Genomic DNA, 14,596 nt, shown 5'->3' on the forward strand with positions numbered 1-14,596 from the left:
AAAATGCTAAATCTCCAGAACTATAAAATCCTGACGATGAAAAAGAGTCTTGATTTAAACACCCAGTTTGTTTATGTGTGTTTAGGTCTGCAGCATGAGGGCATCTTTAGAGTGTCAGGCTCTCAGGTGGAAGTCAATGACATCAAGAATGCCTTTGAGAGAGGTAAGACTATCATCCAGCAGGAAACCTGAGCATTTTGAACAAACTGATTTTGTCCAGTGCTTCATTATCTCTCCTCTCCCACTCCCTTTTCTCTCTGTGTTCTTGTCCGGGTATAGGTGAGGACCCGCTGGCAGGGGACCAGAATGACCACGACATGGACTCCATTGCTGGCGTCCTGAAGCTCTACTTTAGAGGATTGGACCACGCCCTCTTCCCTAAGGAAGTCTTCCATGACCTCATATCCTGTGTCTGTAAGTCTCTCATCCGTTTGTGTAAGTGTGTATTTACGTGCTTGATTGTGTGTGTAACCCCCTGGGTGTCGTGGCTCTGTTATTTTCCAGCGATGGAGAGCCTCCATGAGCGGGCAGTCCACATTAAGAAAGTTCTGCAATCTCTGCCGAGCAAAACCCTCATCATTATGAGATACCTGTTCGCCTTCCTCAACCAGTGAGTAGCATAACACACGCTCCTTTCATTTGGCTTGTAAACATCTTTCACTCCAAGACCAATGTGTCAACCCCTTAGTTTCTGGTGAAATACAACGAGTACATTTGTTAAGTCACCTAAACATATCATAGTGCAATTCTTTCAGTTAAAGGGGCGCTATGCAGTTTTGGCAATTTCTTCGCTGTTTTCTCACTTTCTGCTCGCAGGTTTCTCTATAGAGCTCCAACTACAGCTTCGGAATAGATATTTGGGAACGCTGTCGTAAAAACTCGTTGGCGACTCTTCCCCCCCCCCATCTTCTCCCTCTGGTCATGTGTATTTGTTTTCAAAGAAGCCGGCGAACGCACGGAGCCATGTCCACTGAGGTTTTTCTCGAAACATTACCCTTCTCTCCCGGGTCTGTAACATTATTCTTTTTTCCTACAATGGCCTTAGAACGCTGTCGGAGCAGAAGCAACTTGCGTTTGCCAACATCAAGTTGACAAGAAACTCTGTGGTAAATAAAGTTTCTGATCAAAGATAATTCTAAGTGCAACAGCAAGAACGCCAGGTCAGCATCGGATTTGCAGGCTTCTGTTTGTCTCAGTTCTCGCCATTCTGAAAACGCAGGTCCTATATTTACTCGTGTCTGACTCCTCACTCGGTCATTCTGCCGTTTCCTCTTTCTCTCTTCCTCCGACAATGCTTTCCTAGCTTTCTGCTTCTTTTTTGCCGGCTCAGTGTATGTGTGCAGTGCAGTGAAGCAATTAGTTACATCGTGAGACCTGATATCACGCGATACTTCCTGACGCTGAGGCCGCCGGCCCGCTGGCACAAAGTTGCAAGGGTGTTTTTTCCGCTCACAGGCGCTAGGGGGAAGCGAGACGGCCACCATTCAACCCAAAAAAAAGTCATAACCATTCCAATGACTCCGAAGCTGTTCAGTTAAGGTAAATTAAGCTAAAAAAAAACTGCATAGTTCCCCTTTAAGTTATTGTAACAATCACTTGTTTCAAAATGACCCTTTGAAGTGCTAAAGATGATCTGTTTGCTTCACTGTTTTCACATTACAGTAAGCAAAAATGTAACTGTACATTACCCATCAAATTCAACAACAAACTATTTCCATAATTCCTATCAGGAGTGTGATCAATGAAGACATCTTCCCCAATCAGCAATGCCAGAAACAAACTTTTATTGTAACATTACTAAAAGGTTTTGGCCAATTATAAATGCTGTATAAAAAAAAATAAAAACTAACAGAACTGAAAGAAAATTGATTACTGTAAATACTGTAAAAGTTTTTTCTGTAGCACACACTACACTAATCTGGATCAATTCGGTCTTCTGGATTTGGCCATAAATTCTCGTCCACATCACAATGTGTGTTTTCATAGTTCATGCACGTTAGGAAAAACTCTTCTTGAATGTCGAATCCAAGCCTGATATTGGTCAGCAGTGATGTCATCAGACAAAATAAAGAACCATACATATAGTATATTAGGTAAATGTTTCATTGACTATCAGTTATAGTAAAGTTATGCATGTACTTTGCATGACTGTAGTGTATTTGAATGTGAAACTGGTCTGTCTAGTGTTTTTTTTGTACACAGTCAATGTCAGATGTACTTAGAGTTGTGAAAGGATACGTTTTGATGGTCTGTTGGTTTATTTGTTTTAATGTAGTGAAATATTACCACATGCTTGTGAGAATAGTATCATAGCGTCAGAAAAAAACTGTAGTACTAGGTTAGTAGTTATGACTTATGACCACTATCTGAAACAAGTAGTAGTTTCCGAAATGATGGATGAAGCTCACAAACAAGGTGAGATGGAAGTAACATGGTAGCAGTTAAACATCAAAATGATTATAAATGAATTAAAGAAAACAAACTATACTGATATAAACTTGATCAAAAGTCACACATTAAGAGGCGCATGCCAATATTCTTCAAAAGTTCATATTTATTAAATCCAACGTGCAATGGGGCAAACAATGAATTTCGCCTCAGGCTTCATCAGGTTTGCTTTACATTATTATCTCACACAATAAATAGTCTCAGCTGAGCAGCCTACTTACATCAATCTTTGTAAATAGCTGTATACTGTAAGCATGTCACAGGGTGAGGGTGAGAAAGACTATTACTCTGACCACTGAGAACAAAATGTATAATCAGCGATGACAGAATAACTTCTCGACCTTTTTAATGCTAATATGTGTCACAAGATGCCAACCTGAAAGTCAATCACTTTCAAATACCCATCACTGTACAAACACATCTTTCAGTAGACAAAAGTAATAAACAGTTTTCAATCACCATAAAGCAACAAACAAAACAACTATCACTTGTATTGGTCATATAAAAGAGTCTTTCAACAGTTGGAGGAGCATCCTTATGCTCTTCCGATCTGGAACATTTCCCAATACACACTCAATAGTTTCATAAACACCACAATGAGGTTAGAAGGCCTTCATTTGGCCTTCTAACACCCAATCTAAACATCCTTTAACCTTTTGTGGGAAGTCAAGTACATTCCGTAATGAAAGTTCAAAAGGCAAAGAATATTTCTGCCTCTTCATTATTTAAGGAACTTCCCTCCTTGAGGAATGATTCAATTATCCATTTCAAGTTTATTTGTATAGCCCATACAGAATGTCAATGGGTTGACAACACCCACAAACCCAAGCTCTTTAAAAAGATGAGGACAAACTCCACCAAAAAGCACTGGATGGTAAGGGAGCACTTGAAGAAGCTTTAGTAGAGGCAATTAAAATGAAGCGAGTTGTGTGGTTCAGTATTAGTTGAATATATGTTATTACCCAATACGCATAAGAGTTCAATTTTAGACGCACACACGTAGAGAGACACGTTTCCTAATAACCATGACAGAGGGAGGTAGCAAAGGGGAGTGAAAGACAAAAAGAAAATGGATGTGGGAGACCTGAAATGTGAGACTCCTGGGTAAATCAAGTGGAGACAGAAGGGGAGCTTCTTCTTTTCCTTAAGTGATTTACGGTCACGGCTTCTGCTTCTTCTCACAAACTAAAACACACTCACGACATCAGAGCCTCCATCACCACAGTGTACTAATGAAATAATGTTTTAATGCAGGCTTCGGTAGTGTTTACTGTTGGACCTCGTGCAATCCGCCAGACACAGACATGCATTCACAGCTAATTCACAAGTAGGGGGTAATGTAGGCTGTAAACAACATGTCATGGTTATTTGTGTGCATAGTTCATTTTGTACATATTATATGTTTAAGAAATAAGGATGAGATAATGCCCTCTAATGCCTCTGCTTTCCCATCCGCCCAGCCTGTCCCAGTACAGCGAGGAGAACATGATGGACCCCTACAACCTGGCCATCTGTTTCGGCCCGACCCTGATGTCTGTCCCCGAGGGCAACGACCAGGTCTCTTGCCAGGCCCACGTCAACGAGCTGATTAAAACGATCATCATCCACCATAACACCATCTTCCCCGGGCTGCAGGATCTACAGGGCCCCATCTACACCATTCCTGGAGCTGGAGATGACTTCTGGTGAGGGCTGGGGACCAGAGTGTGTATGTGAGGGGAGTTTGATAAGTCATAGTCTATATCCACAACCTTTCACTTCCGGGATTGCTCTGTTGGCGCCGGATATTTCGCCGGATGTCCTTCTTTTCGGCCGAATATACGGTACCCTTCCGCTTTCTTTGTGTTGGAATTTTAAACTCCGGTGGATTTATGAGGACGATGGTTAACTGCTCCTCCGATCTCTGCAGGGTAAATCCAGACAGCTAGCTAGACTCTAGAATCTGTTGAATCTGAGTTTTCTGTTGCAAGACTAAAACAACTTTTGTACGTTCACATGTTCCCCTAGGCGATTTTGCAGCGACACCGGTGCTCAGTGAACGATTGTGATTGGTTTAAAGACATGCCAATAAACCAGAGCACGTTTGTCTCCCATCTCAGAATGCTGTGTGGACTAGCCAGACCCTCCTCCGCAGCGCTGTGGAGGAAGGTTTGGCAATGTGAGACTAGATAAGTCATATAGCACAGGAACTTGAATTGCTAAGGCTAGTTGGACAGCAGGGAATGTCTTGTCCAATTGCTATCTACCTAGAGGGGGCTTGGAGATGATGAGGTGACCAGAGAGAGGGGGGCAGATGGTCGATTTAGGGGCACCCGTGGAGTGATGGGGAGGCTCAGCTTGTCTGCTCTGCTCAGGGCCTGGGGGCCACGAGGATCAGCTTACCCTCCAGCACACAGGAGATTAAAGTACCGTATGACCACATCAGCCTGGGAGAGCACAGCACTTACTCACACACACCACAATGCACACAAGGGCCAATTTTACTGTAATGGCAAGCCTCTGCACCAGTTGTTATGATTACTGCCAGTCAGTGCAGTTGTTTGGACTGTAAGTCATGCTGGAGGAGCAGCTCTCAGTCTTAACTGTAGGAAGTGTAGACAAAAAGATATGATCACTCTGGCATATAGTGGGTATTTATACGGTTGTTTGCAGACAGAATTTGACTACTTTTAAGGCCAACAAGATAAGTTAATAAATTGCTAAAGCCACCAGAATTTTACTATAAAATGTACGAAAACCACATTTCATTATGTATATGGTTAACTCTACATTGCTGGCAGTGTAAAGAATGTTTGGAAGTAAAATTTACAGAAAATATAATTAAACAGTTAATATCAAAAAAAGAAAACGACGAAGACTGTTGTTGAGAAGACCGTTTTCAGTAACACAATATCTCCTGTCGTATTGCCACAAGTACAGTTCTCTACCTGACCTAGGTATATTATAGCCCAGAATGTTGATAATAACCATATGAACATTTCCCCCAAACTGCACAATTTCAGGACAAAGCCAAAATACATGGGAATGGTCTAAAGCCATTGACCCACATCATCACATCGTATTTACTCATATTCTTGGCTGTAATAAAGAGTCTAATTACATGTTTTAACATTGTTCACACCTAGTACACAAGGATGTTGTAGGCTGTTCTTAAAATATGCAACCATTCATCTTCTGCAATATCCCTAGTTCTTTTTCCTATTTCAGTTTTACATATAATGTTTTGTTTCCTCTTCTCTCCATTGTGTGATGATTAATGTAAATATTCTATATTTCTTTGAATTGTAAACTCCAATTATGGTTCTGAATTATTCTATTTTTATCTAAATTAAAATTGGGCTTTATTTTTTCAGTCATAATGGCCCCTAAAGTGCAAATATCTTAAGAAGTCCTTGTTTAATGTATAGTTTTGTTTCAGCTCCTGCAAACATTCCCATATTGTATTACTGTGCATAATGCTGTTATACCAATTGGAATCCATTGTTTGAACTTCTGGTCAAGAATGCCCAGGATAAAATGTCTGTCATAGGCTACCCATAGAAATAGTCTGAGCTCTTCTCTCTTACTAGACTAAACCACAATTCTAGCGTACATTGAGAGAAAATATCAACCTGTTCATGTAAACCCTTTGCTACATCTCTGTCTCCAATGAGGCTTTAAATGTCCCTTCCTTGTATTTATTGCTCTAGATTTTTTTTTCCATTTTTGCTTCTTGGTCCTTAGCACACCAAAACATTACTGGTCTGATTTGTGTCAGTCGGACTTTTGTCATGTCATCTAACCTCATCTGCTCTCTGTCTCCTCCTCAGTGACAGTCCACACTGTGAGCCCCCCCTTGTGGAAGAGCCTGCGCCTGACACCGTCTCTGTCAGGCACAACAGCGAAGATGGTGCATAACACACACACACACATAAATACATGGAATAGATATACTTTATATACTGTACTTAATGAAGCCTCTTGCCACCAGTTTATGAAATCTCATCCTGCTTTTCTCACCAGTTACTGTGGCTCTAACCGTTTAAATCAGCTCAAACCTTCTCCCAGTAACATGTTTATTATGCTGCTTTGTTACTGCTCAGCAATTTAACATTTGTGCAATCACCAGCAAACACAGAAGCACTAACCTGCTATGCACTAATCTGGCCTTACCCTCTCTTCCACCTCTCTCTCTCTCTCTCTCTCTCTCTCTCTCTCTCTCTCTTTGTTGCTGCCCCCTGCTTCTCTGTCACGTCCCGTGTCTGTCCACCATCCTCTGAATCTCAGGCTCCTTGGCTGTTTCAGAGTCTGAACCTTTCGAAGCCATTGCTCGGTTCGACTACTCCGGCCGGACTTGTCGGGAGCTATCGTTCAAGAAGGGCGCATCTCTGCTTCTGTTCCAGCGAGCCTCTGACGACTGGTGGGAGGGACGACATAACGGAGTGGATGGACTGGTGCCACACCAGTACATTGTGGTTCAAGACACGTAAGAAATCAAATATCTGCTTAAGGGAAAGAATAGCAAATGAATTAAGACATTACAGATTTTCTCATAATTTTTGTCTGTTGTGAATAATGATCATAATATTTTACTCATGGCCTCTTTGTAGAGTTTTGGGAAATGCAAACTCATCATAACGGTAAGCATCAAAGAGCCTTCTTCAAAACAGTCCACTGGAAATCCCCGTAGCTAAGGAAGTTACTCTGCTTTGATGCGTAGCAGATTGCAAATCATAGCAGATCCATTTCCTTGTCAACTTTCTGTGTTGAGTGGTTTATTGACATACACAAGTATGATGATTTTTTTTTTTTCACTTCTGTGGCTATGGCTACAGGACTTTACTTTCTGTGACTCTACTTATTGTATTCTTGTCAAAAGTCCAGGTTTCCCAAAACTCTGAGGTGGTGAGTAAAAAGTTATCTAGCTCAGTAGTCCTACTAGACAAGAATTTGAGAAGTTCCCTTTAAGTTGCAGCCCCCTTTTTTGGGAGGGTGGGTAAAACACTTTGTAGTTTTGAAAAAGTTTAAAAGCATTGGGCGCCCGGATAGCTCAGTTGGTAGAGCGGGCGTCCATACAGTTGTGCTCATAAGTTTATGAACCCATGCTAAAGTTGACTAAAAAGAGGAATAAAAAAATCCGTAATTTAACAAAATGAGGAAAAATCCAACCTTTAAGGGCACCAATTTTCTTTGTGAATGAATAATGTATCTGTAAATAAATAAATGTTCTTCCTTAAAATACAGGGGGCATAAGTCAGTACACCCCTATGTTAAATTCCCATAGAGGCAGGCAGATTTTTATTTTTAAAGGCCAGTTATTTCATGGATCCAGGATACTATGCATCCTGATAAAGTTCCCTTGGCCTTTGGAAATAAAATAGCCCCACATCATCACATGCCCTTCACCATACCTAGAGATTGGCATGGGGTACTTTCCATAATAATCATCTCTCAATGCAAATCAAACCAGCTGTTAGGCTAACTGAAATAAAACCATGCCAATCTCTAGGTATGGTGAAGGGTATGTGATGATGTGGGGCTATTTTTTTTAATTAAGGCATTAAGATCAATTTCCAAAAGATGATTTTTTTATTCCTCTTTTTAGTCAACTTTAGCGTGGGTTCATAAACTTATGAGCACAACTGTATATAGAGGTTTACTCCTCGACGCAGCAGGCCAGGGTTTGACTTCGACCTGTGGCCCTTTGCTGCATGTCATTCCCCCCTCTCTCTCCCCTTTCATTTCTTCAGCTGTCCTGTCAATAAAGGCCTAAAAATTGCCCCAATTGTCAACTATTCATCACTACTCGTTCTTAATTAAAAGCAAAGTGGTACAGTAAAGTAAGCCTTGTGTTTCAGAAGTAATGTATCGGTGAGAGAGTTTTTCCTCTGCTGTCTTGGTACAAGATGGAGGTGGAGCGATGATTTATAAACTAAAGTTTTGATTGTTTCAGGTCTGATGGGGACAGGGGAAGTCCAAAGCCTGATGTGGACAGCAAGGACCTGCTGGAGGAGAGAGTGTCTACTAGAGGCAATGCTGCCTCTCCTACTGGAGCACATGTGGCTGACATCTACCTGGCCAACCTGAACAAGTGTGTATCAGACTATTTACAGTATATTGTCATTTGCAACTTTAGCTTTTAGTTGATATGAAATGGATCGTATGGAAATCAACTTGGGGCCAAAAGAAGAAAAAAAAAAGTGAAAGTGAGGAACCCACACCATAAAATGAAAGATTTCTTCTTGGTTTCTTCCTTAAGATTTTAATTTGTTGTTGTTTTCAGACTTTTTTTGCCCTGAGTTGGCTGACCCCATGAAAAATAGCAATTAAATATTTGTCTCGTTCAGGCTGAGGAAGCGTCCAGAGTCTGGGAGCATTCGAAGGGCGTTCCGGAGCTCAGAAAGCGACAGTACGAGTCCAGGAGCCAGTGGAGGGGGGGGAGGAGGGGTGAGAACCGCGTCTCTTCCTGTTGGTGGGGCTCTGGTGAAAGAAACTGGAGACAAACGACCCGTCAGCGCTCACAGCATCCTCAACTCAGTCACTCGCCACTCCTCTCTCAAGACCAAGGTACTGTAACATCTTACCTTTAACAAATTTATGTTATAAATGACCTATTTTTGTTTAATTTGGCAAGCATTTAAACGAGGGCATTATGAACATTTTAGGTGGAGAGTCCACAGTTGCGCAAGACGACTACAGCAGGGCGCTCTAAGAGCTTCAGCAACCACAGACCACTGGACCCTGAGGTCATAGCCCAGGTGGAGCACAGCTCACAGGTACAACTTCAGATCAGTCACTAACATCCCCATCTACTACTTTTGGGTATTTGTATGCACAAGGTTATATTTACTTTTATGTCTGCCTCTCATGTTGCAGGACATTGATGCTGCGATGAGCTCTGCCCTGAGTGAGCTCAGTAAGTTGGAGAGACAGAGCACCTCGAAACATACACACACACCTGACGTGGTCCTGGACACACTTGAGCAGCTGAAAGGTGTGGGTGGTGGAGGAGGAGGAGGAGCCTCAGAGCCCTCCAGTCCACTCCACTCCCGTCTGTTACGGGACTGTGAGGGGGGCTCCTCACATGCCCATCCACTTCAGCGCAGCGCCTCCTCCGCCAGCGACACGCCCTCCTCCTTTCGCCCGGTCAAGAGCCAGCCACGGAGCCCCCTGCCCTCTGCCACATCCCCCTCTCTCTCCTCATCTGTACCTTCCTTTAGAGAGCTGCGCCCCCCAGCAACTAGGCCCAAGCCAGTGGTGTTCCCAAAGAGCGGAGGTGGCAGTCCAGCCATGGGTTCCCCGACCTCTACTGTGCCCCCTACACCTCCTCCTCCACTTACAGGCCACACACTCTCTCTCCCTCACACCCCTCCTCCTCCACCTCCACCCCAGTCTAACGACAAATCCTGCCCGGCTTAGGACTTCTCGGTCCGACTCATGATACTGATTCTTACATACTCTTTGATTCTTACAGCTCTTCTACCAGGTGTTTCACACAAGACCTAACCCACTACTCGTGTAGCATTCAGTTCTTGGTGTCCGGGTGAGTTCTTAAGGCATCATGTTCTCTTTAGAGTGTCAACAGTTTTTTCCGCCCCTTTACTGGCAACAATGCTTACTGCAGGTCAGCTATCAGAGGGCGTAGATTAGTGAACTCCCATCAGAGACACTTCTTTTTCTTTTGCCAACGCAGAGATCCAAGGCATCACTGGATTTTGAATTTCTTTTTACAAGGGAACGGGACTCAGGATGGATACTTACAGACCTACAGCTTACATACACTAGTTTGTGATGTTTGGAATTGTGTTTGAGTGGGTGTGCAGGAGTGTTACTTGCCTTTACACGCAGATCTAAGTGTGGAACAAAAAACACTGTTTGATTTTGTATAGTAGACATGACAGTTTTCCTTTTCTTTTTAGTGACCCATGACTAGCGGACTGGAAGGGAGTGTTTGATTCCTGAGAATAGACTGTGAAATGCTAAGCTCTCGCTCTGTGTAGAAATGAAACACACTGACTTGCTGCTTCAGAAGTGGAAGACTGGAGATAAAGGTGGACTTTTGAGATGATGAAAGGAAAGAAAACTGGGCCAAATATCAATGTATGTCATGTGATCGAGAGCTTTATTGATCTCTTCCTCCAGTGTTTGATATGTTGGTGATTTATTTTTTTGAATTATTATTACTGTTCAGTACTAGGACAACAACAAGAGCATAGCAGGAGCAGTTCTCTCCAAAACTGTACATGGCCAACAGTAGTTCTAATTACACATATAGCAATACAGATCATGAAAGCTGGTAGTTTGAGGCATTATGCTGCTTCTCTCCTGCAGCCCTATTATGTATGTAGGGGACCACTGAAATCCAGCTTTTTTATAGGTAATGTTGGACTGTACACATGCACACACATTCTCTCCAAATGTGTGTGTGTTGGTGTTTTGTGGCAGCTAAACGCCTTTCAGGTTTTCCTTGCATGCTGGGGCCATAGACAGCAGCCATTATGGTGAGCTGGCTGATTGCATCAGTTTATATATCTGCAGTACCAGCCACAGGACAACATCAAACAAAGTTACAGCTTGCTTCTTTAACTAATAAACTTCAGACTTAACAGTAAAAAGGGTTATATTATTCTAATGGTGTGTATGTATGTTTAATAATCATGATGATAACTGGAAGCATGGAGCTGAGGATCCTCTTGAGTGTGTTTAGATAGAAGCACAACCAACCACCTCATCCAATGCGTTCTTAAGCAAAGTTTGCTTTTGTTTTACTTTTTGTTCCCAGTTGTTAATTAATGCTCAGAATCTGTAATGGTAAAATGTTGAACTGTGTAGCTGTCTGGGTGTGTGTGTGTGTGTGTGTGTGTGTGTGTGTGTGTGTTTGTGTGCCTGTGTGAACATGCATGGATGTATAGTATGTATGCACCTCACCCCCCCACCCAGTGCCCACCCATCATAAAGGGATGCCACCCGACAGCAGCTGTCTAGAGACAGATAGGAAAACACTTGTTCTGGAGTACCAGCAGCCTTAGTGCTGAATAAATATGCACTGTGTACATGTGACCAGCTAAAAAGCCTGCAGGTATAGACATAAGTTGTCTCATCTTCAGTTACTGCTGTAGCAAAACCAGTAGCGGACCAGCTTCTAAGTAGAAAGAGGACAAGAAAACCCAAATACAAGGACTTAAACTTGTATTTTTTTTTATTGTATTATTTGCTAAAATGTACCTTATGTACCCAAAACTAGATCTGAGGATGAATTAAGGAATATGTGAATCATTTTGCAAACACTGACTTCAAAAGTGGACAGGATCGTTCAGGGTAAACTGAATCCCTTTTTGTTGTAGTTCACCTTTTTGAAACTGTATTGAACTAATTTCACTGAGGTGTCCTCATATTCCCCTCTCTCACGCCTTTCCCCTTCTCCCAGAAATACAGCCCATAATGCATTCCTGTATGCTCTCTACCAGGTAATGAATTATACTTGTTAAGGTTTATTTTTTATCTCTGTATACTGTTTGTGTATTACCTGGTGTATTTGTGTTGCTCTTACCTCATCATGACAACTGGAGGGACTGTGACTGTGTGTGTTTGTGGTGAGAAAGGAACTCATCTAATGAACACACACACTCTCACGCATACAGACATGCATGTGGTTGGTTGGTGTGTTTTGTCCCGGCTGTGCTGTTAAGGGGAGCTGGGACCCTCTTCGATCTCAAATCAATCAGTGGCACTTGAACAAATTGGCTTGCGTGTGGACTAACTGTGTGGGGATGATTTGTCAGAATTGAATATTGTTAAATATGCATTTTAGTGTCCATTTGAAAACAGCAGAACTAAAAAAAAAAAGACTGTAATGTCAAATCTATTTATAGTTGTCTCTGTATTACTGGAGAATCCTGTGTTCCGATGTACTTTGTATATACAATGTTGTACATTACAGAGGTACACTCTTTTTTGGTACAATATTGTACAGTAATAGCAATAGTAGTTTAATCGAATAGGCCTTATATAATTCTATGTGTAGTTCTTGTAGTAGATCTGTTTTTTTAATAAACATTGCTTGCTATAAAGATTCTTGAATTATTTGACGTTTGTAACAATCAAATTTAATTTCAGAAAATCATCCATGAAAATATTAATAGAATAATGATAGAATATATTGAAATATGTCTGTTCCAAGTACAGTACAGTAAATGAAACATGATGTAACAGACCAAAAATATACAGCAAGAAGAAACAAGTAAATCACCAACTGAGGGGTTTCAATGGCCTATTGGTAACAAAACTTGCATAAAAGCTACGTAGGCAAGAAAAGCCTCAAATCAAACCGAGGTTAAAGGGGTACTCCAGTGGTTTAGTATTACACTTCCATAAAGTTTGGACACTCGCAAGAGCCAGACTTAAAAAAATAAATAAATAAATAAATAAAACAGCCAAAAGTGAAACAGCAGAAAGGGGAGGACATGCAGGAAATCGTCACAGGTCGGATTCAAACCCTGGACTTCTGCATCGAGGCATAAACCTCTCGGTACACGTGCGCCTGCTCTACCACTGGACCAACCTGGCCACCAGTAGACCTTTCTTACCCTGTAAATGCTCACTTCTTACAAACTTCACACCTCCAGTTTTTAATAGCGATGGTCCGATACCATTTATTGCTTCCCGATACCAATTCCGATACCTGAACTTGCGTATCGGCCGATACCGAGTACTGATCCGATACCAGTGTGTCATATATTTTATTATGTTTTAAGAACTGTATACTACTATCCCTGTATGGATGATATGATGTATAACAGCTGTATACTACTATCTCTGTATGGATGTGATATGATGTATAACAGCTGTATACTACTATCTCTGTATGGATGTGATATGATGTATAACAGCTGTATACTACTTTCCCTGTATGGATGTGATATGATTTCTATCTTTGTTGTCGGTCTGGTTCAGGTTAAACTCTTTGTGAAACATGAATGCCACAGAACGTTCTTTTATTCTGCAGTTTGACAGTCAGTTATAACGGAAAAAGAACATAAACTACTTTAACGTATTTTTTCTTTAGGGCTTTATTACGTGGTATCGGATCGGTGCATAAACTCTAGTTTTTAATGCAGGCTTTGTGGTTAAAAAATGTTAAGCCTTAAACCCAGTCCGAAAACCCAAATTACATCATTGGGTTATTTTTTCAAACTTTGGAAAGCTCCCACCACAGCCACAGAAGATATTAATTACAGGCTGAGTACTACTCATCATGTAGAGTAGCTTGTAGAACATGCAAAGTTTGTCAGGCAACTAAAATGTGACACACAGACAAACAGGTAGACTAGACACATAGCCTACTGCACAGTTCCTGCAGTATTCGACCAGAAAGTGAACATGGAAAGAAAGGTCACATACTAAACCATATATGAAGAATAAATAATATGAACCTACATTATCATTTTACTCACTGTAATTAAGAAAATAAACTTCGTAAATTGCGTGGTTGCTCGATGCAATATTACAATGAGTTTCAATCTGTATCAGTCTATTAAAAAGGATGCAGACACATTGAGGTGGGGAATACAATTGACGGGTGTTAATTATATTTTACAGATAGAGTATGTGAATTTGTCTCTCTCAGGAGAGAAACAGACTGCACTGATCCAGAGACAAATCCTGGAGACATTAATGGAACAACAGAGAGGACAGCACTCATAGTGACTCTACAGGGACAATGGGAACACAATCACTTGCACATTCATAAAGGTGAAAACACATCTGGGTTAAATATCTGAACTCCAACAAGCCAGTTCAGGGCCAGATGCCCTTAAATGTATCTTAGGAAAACAACTGTTTATGTTTGTTGATATGTTGACTGGCCTTTCGCATACAGTGGAATAGTAGTGTGAACCACTGCTGTACTGTAGTTTCCATTTAAAATTGTGCCAAACATGGGACCCTGACCCTGCATGCTGCTCATAGTTCCCCAGTCTCTTCTTTTCAGGGCAAAACTTATCTCAAGTAAAAACTAGGAACAACATTATTCCAGCAGATTCATCAGGATGCCTCAGTATAATGTGACCTATGTAATAACTGTATTTCGGTTAGTGCAACACAGACGGAAGTTTAGGCAGAAAATGAAACCTTCAAGTTTGCACTTTGTTTATTTCCGCCTTCATTTATG

General features: G+C 41.5%; 1 protein-coding gene across 3 annotated transcripts in view; it reads left to right on the forward strand.

The window, feature by feature from the left end:
• The window catches only part of srgap2 (SLIT-ROBO Rho GTPase activating protein 2), a 61,597-nt gene extending 49,098 nt beyond the window's left edge, over nt 1-12,499 (forward strand). For 2 of the 3 annotated variants that reach the window (XM_078248195.1, XM_078248198.1), the window contains exons 14-23: nt 86-163; nt 280-414; nt 505-610; nt 3,909-4,133; nt 6,258-6,337; nt 6,715-6,913; nt 8,381-8,518; nt 8,775-8,994; nt 9,093-9,203; nt 9,304-12,499. In XM_078248195.1, coding sequence (XP_078104321.1) covers nt 86-163; nt 280-414; nt 505-610; nt 3,909-4,133; nt 6,258-6,337; nt 6,715-6,913; nt 8,381-8,518; nt 8,775-8,994; nt 9,093-9,203; nt 9,304-9,846 — 1,835 coding nt within the window. In that variant the 3' untranslated portion in view covers nt 9,847-12,499. The remainder of the gene's footprint in view (nt 1-85; nt 164-279; nt 415-504; nt 611-3,908; nt 4,134-6,257; nt 6,338-6,714; nt 6,914-8,380; nt 8,519-8,774; nt 8,995-9,092; nt 9,204-9,303) is intronic. The other variant, XM_078248197.1, reaches the window with a different exon arrangement.
• The last annotated feature ends 2,097 nt before the right edge of the window (nt 12,500-14,596 follow it).

This window comes from Sander vitreus, chromosome 4 (genome assembly GCF_031162955.1).
Source record: "Sander vitreus isolate 19-12246 chromosome 4, sanVit1, whole genome shotgun sequence".
NCBI lineage: Eukaryota > Metazoa > Chordata > Actinopteri > Perciformes > Percidae > Sander > Sander vitreus.